This window comes from Hibiscus syriacus, unplaced genomic scaffold, assembly GCF_006381635.1.
Source record: "Hibiscus syriacus cultivar Baekdansim isolate YM2019G1 unplaced genomic scaffold, ASM638163v2 tig00111644_pilon, whole genome shotgun sequence".
Lineage (NCBI taxonomy): Eukaryota > Viridiplantae > Streptophyta > Magnoliopsida > Malvales > Malvaceae > Hibiscus > Hibiscus syriacus.
The window spans coordinates 1,689,588-1,693,910 of record NW_024063144.1 but is presented as its reverse complement, the minus strand read 5'-3'; the positions used below and the strand labels follow the sequence as shown (position 1 = coordinate 1,693,910).

Below are 4,323 nucleotides of genomic sequence, written 5' to 3'. Positions count from 1 at the left end.
TGAGAGGAAAACGGGAAGATCTGTATTTGTTGTGCTTAATTCCATCTTGTTGTTTTCGTTTCTTCCCCTTTCAAACCCGAGGGGGATGCTGATTTCTTCATAAATTTTGCTTCAGTAAGAAATCTGAATCTGAAATCGCTACTTCCTTGCTAAATTTTCCTTTTTAAATATTTATGGATTTGATTATGTTATGGAAATGACGGGGAAACTTGTGTTTTGTTTCCTCCCTGGTTTATGTGATTATTTTGTTTGAAATATAAGAAGTTGTGATACTGGATTTGCTGATAATAAGATGCGGCTGCCACTCTAATGTGTGTTATTTAGCTTTTGTTTTTACTATGGATTTGTTCATGTTTTAGATTAAAACTTCAGCAATTTGTATATTTGGTGTTCTGGGAAAAACTTCAAAAATAAATAAAAACTGAACATGATCTAAAACACTCAATTCGATTCCTGTTAGATTGAAGAATTTGTGAACAGGATTATGATAATTTAGAAATGTACTTTTCATTTCTTTTCCTACCTTATATGACCAGTGAAAGTTATTCGGACTTTTCATTTTTTCTAAAATACTTGCATTCAAGATTTGTGTTCGAGACACGTTCAGACATCTTACAATCCTCTGGATGTATGGAAAGCTTAGGAAAAATTGAGGATACCTGTGGAAACACATACTTGTATGTATCCTATGTTTGCCTTAATCCGGTTACATATAGACCTTGTTAGTAGCTCCAATGGAAGCAAGATGGAACTTAATGGTCTTTTAGATTAGAACAAATCACTGATTTTGTTGACTTCGGATAAAGCGCAAAATTGAATGATCACATACATGTTGTTCCTGTTATGTTCCTTAATATTGTTCATTAGGATTTGATTTGATTCACTAATTTTGAATGAACAGGTAATGTCACCGAAGAATTTGATGGAAGACAAGCAACTTGACTTTAACCGGCCACTTCTTTCCGTGAGACGCTTCACCTCCCAGGTTGCAGGTTCTGAATCTGTGGTCAACAAGAAAACTGATAATTCACTCAACAAAATACTCGGTCCGCCATTTATAAATCTGAGCTGAAATCAGGTCCAATTAGGAACCCTGGAACAGTTCCTTTTGTATGGGAGAAAACCCCAGGTCGACCAAAGGAAGGAAAAAATACACAAGCTCGTGCTCTTGACAAGCCTCCCATTTCTCCAAAGCTTCCACCTGGGAGGGCTTTGAATGATAAGCAGCAGCCTTCAATAAAAGGGTCTGATGCTAAAACTTTTGCACCATATCAAACAGAAATTGTCCCTTCCAATTCTCAAAATGTTTCATCAATGGCTCTCAATGAAACTAAACATGAGTGTGCAAATGGAGAAATGGAGGAGACAGGGAGCTCTGGCTCAAAGGATAGTGGTGAGGCATATGTTGATGTACTTGATACACTTTCACGGTCAGAGTCATTCTTCTTGAACTGTAGTGTTAGTGGCCTGAGTGAGTTGGATGGTTCAGATATGAAACCATCTGGGATCTTCTCGTCAGATCCACAAACTCGGGATTTCATGATGGGCCGTTTTCTGCCTGCAGCAAAAGCTGTAGCATCAGAAACACCTCCATATGCTACTAGGAAACAACCTATAGTACGAGAGCCACCAAGTCATATAAAGGAGCTCATAACTGTGAATAAGCAGCAACCACATCGTGCGTCCAGTCCAAAGAAGTTCCCACATTATGCTCAAGATGATTGGTTGGAAGAAACTGAAGGTGATTGCTATAGCCAGTCTGATAACTATTCAGGAAATGTCTGTGGCTTATTTCCTCAGTTATTGCTTAAAAATTCCTTCTGCCTTTTGAACCCAATACCAGGGATGAAAATTCAGGCTCAAAAACCAGTGAAACCTGCATACTCAGTTCGTAGGCGAGAGGCTAAATCTTCATATTTACGACCTTGCTGTGAAACTGAAAATGAGGTATCTTTGATGGGATTGTCTAAATCTAACTTTTTATTTTTCTTTTCTTTTGTAAATTAAATATTGGTTTCATTTCATTTTTCGTAGCTTGCTGAGGCTGCTGGTAAGAAAGGCTTAACAAGTATTGCTCAAACAGAGGATGTTACCGAGGATAAGAATAATCTAGGGAGTGGAGCTAGCAAGAATATATATAGAATTGATTGCCAGAATCCTGGTGGAGCACCACTTTTTAGGCATTTGCAGGGTAACAATGCATCATCGTCTCCTGGTCAAATTTCCCAGTTGGTACATCAAGAAAAAGGGTTTCTTGGTATTCCTGAAAAAGCTAAGAATTACAGAGTTAGTAGCATTGATCTGCTTAAAAAAGAAAGGAAGAATTTTCAAGAATTGCTGGCAAGTGAGAGTTTTGGCCAGGAATCAGGTTCAGCAAGCCCTGTTGAGAAAACTCCATACGTAGACTCCGTACACAGGGTAATATCATCCAATTCATGTTTTCCAGAAGAAACAGCACTAACTCAATGCCTGAAGGATGATTTAGAGATCTCAGTTAATCCTGGGGAAATGGAGGAGAATTCTTCAGTAAAGGATTCCAAGCACTTGAATCATGTTGTTGATGAGAATGCATCGGTGCAGCATAAGACCATGGAGTCTGTGGATCCATATTCTCTTGAAAAACATGTTCCTTACTTGCAAATGGACACATCGGACGGTACCAGAAGGGATCAAGCTTTGATTCAGGATTCTAGTAAATTGACATACCTAGGTGTTACTCACAACGAGAAGAATGATATAGAATACCCAGTGAACATTGAGTTAAGCCAACAAGAGCACATACAAAACCCTAAAACATTTACACACTCAAAAGCAGCTCAGCATAGAAAGGTTGATTCAGAAAGCCGCCCGCAAATCAAATCAAGTAACAGAGGAAGTTCTAATGGCAGCAACTTAAAACTTCCACTTGCCCTACCTTTACCAAAAGCTCCATCAGAATCTTGGTTAAAGCGCACGTTGCCGGCTGTTTTGTCGAAAAATACATCCTCATGGTCTTCTCTTGGTACATGTAACTATACTGAAACTCAGGCCCACACAGCCCCGTCCAGTGATCTCAAGTGGGAAACCATTGTTAGATCTTCTAATGTTCATCACGGCCGTTGCGGTTTTCAGAGGTAATTTCAGTAACTTCTTAGCCCCTGCATGATTTTCTTTATATTCATCTTTATGGTTATTGCATAAGTTGATACATTTACCGTGCAATTCCTCATGTATCAGGAACAACTTCCTTCGATACCAGAAGCTTAGAAGTACAAATACGACGAGTCAGTTGGTTTTACCATCTGCTTTGGTCGGATCCATTGCTTTAATGGATTTAAGGACGCATACCTGTAAAAAAAATTATGTGCAGATGGTCTAAAGTATATGATGGAAAGCTGTATAAGTGTAAATCGATGTTTCCATATGGCACTGATATATGAATCTATAGCTGTAATTTTTTGTAAACTCATTGAGTACAGGTCCATTAAACCTGTATGTGGGTTCTTATTTGCAATAAAAGGTGAAAAATGCTGGTTTAGTATTAGCAGTTATAGTCATTTCAAGCCCCACAAAATATAATGTCCTAAAGAGATTTCTTCGTAGAAGCTGATGCATGTACTGGTTATGGCAAACGAAAGAGAGTGAAGCTTTGAGACGAGTTTGGAGTTCAAAGAAGAGAGGGATTAACATCATTTTACCCATGCGTTCTTGGAAGCCATTGTTGATCACTTTGATAAACAAGTAAGAGAGCTGAATTTAACCCATGATTCAAAAGCCCATGTAATTTAGCGTTATTATTTTAAGTTTCATGTAAGGTACAGAAACCCTTTAGGGTTCATGCATGTTAACTTATAGTATTGGTTTCAGTTGGTGATGTTTCGATTGGTTGTAATTCTATTCTTTTCATTAAACTCAAATAGATTTGATGGAATCCTTCAAAGCTCGACGGAAATTAGAGTCGTCAAGTAATTTATCAACTCGAGGAATATCGTAAGCTTCTATCAGATGAGTGGAGTAAAAATTGAATTTGTTAATATGTTTTTGTGTATGTGTTTTGATGTAAGCAAATTAGGCAGGAATTGTTTAATTTTTTTGTTCAGTTATGAAATGAGGATTTGATTAGCAATTGAAGTGCTAAAGTATGTTACAATGTAATTTGATATAAAATTGATACAACTGAGCATGGTCGTCTTTGTTTGATATGAAATTGTGATAGTAGTGTGTAATGTGATAGTTTGACATGTCCATTGTGCCAAATAATTTAATAATGTAAATGATTTGTTTTTTATATAGGGGTGTTCATTTTTTGGTTTCAACTGAATTAACCGATCGAGCCGAATTAAT

General features: G+C 37.4%; 1 protein-coding gene across 2 annotated transcripts; it reads left to right on the top strand.

Moving 5' to 3' along the window:
* The first annotated feature begins 1,035 nt into the window (after positions 1–1,035).
* On the top strand, positions 1,036–3,534 carry LOC120166795. Of its 2 annotated transcripts, XM_039175997.1 has the most exons (4): positions 1,036–1,284; positions 1,360–1,947; positions 2,035–3,113; positions 3,217–3,534. In XM_039175997.1, exons 2-4 carry the CDS (start codon positions 1,492–1,494, stop codon positions 3,356–3,358), a joined length of 1,677 nt encoding a protein of 558 aa, XP_039031928.1. In that variant the 5' UTR covers positions 1,036–1,284; positions 1,360–1,491; the 3' UTR covers positions 3,359–3,534. The 2 variants fall into 2 exon arrangements, with proteins under 2 accessions (XP_039031928.1, XP_039031927.1); XM_039175996.1 differs by having other exon boundaries at positions 1,036–1,947.
* Positions 3,535–4,323: the final 789 nt, after the last annotated feature.

Bases quoted from the DNA above. Each gene is read 5' to 3' on its own strand.
- LOC120166795 (XM_039175996.1), top strand. From the start codon at position 1,315: ATGGCTCTCAATGAAACTAAACATGAGTGTGCAAATGGAGAAATGGAG. The intron at 1,948-2,034 runs GTATCTTTGATG...CATTTTTCGTAG, and splicing joins GCTGTGAAACTGAAAATGAG to CTTGCTGAGGCTGCTGGTAA. The intron at 3,114-3,216 runs GTAATTTCAGTA...CTCATGTATCAG, and splicing joins GGCCGTTGCGGTTTTCAGAG to GAACAACTTCCTTCGATACC.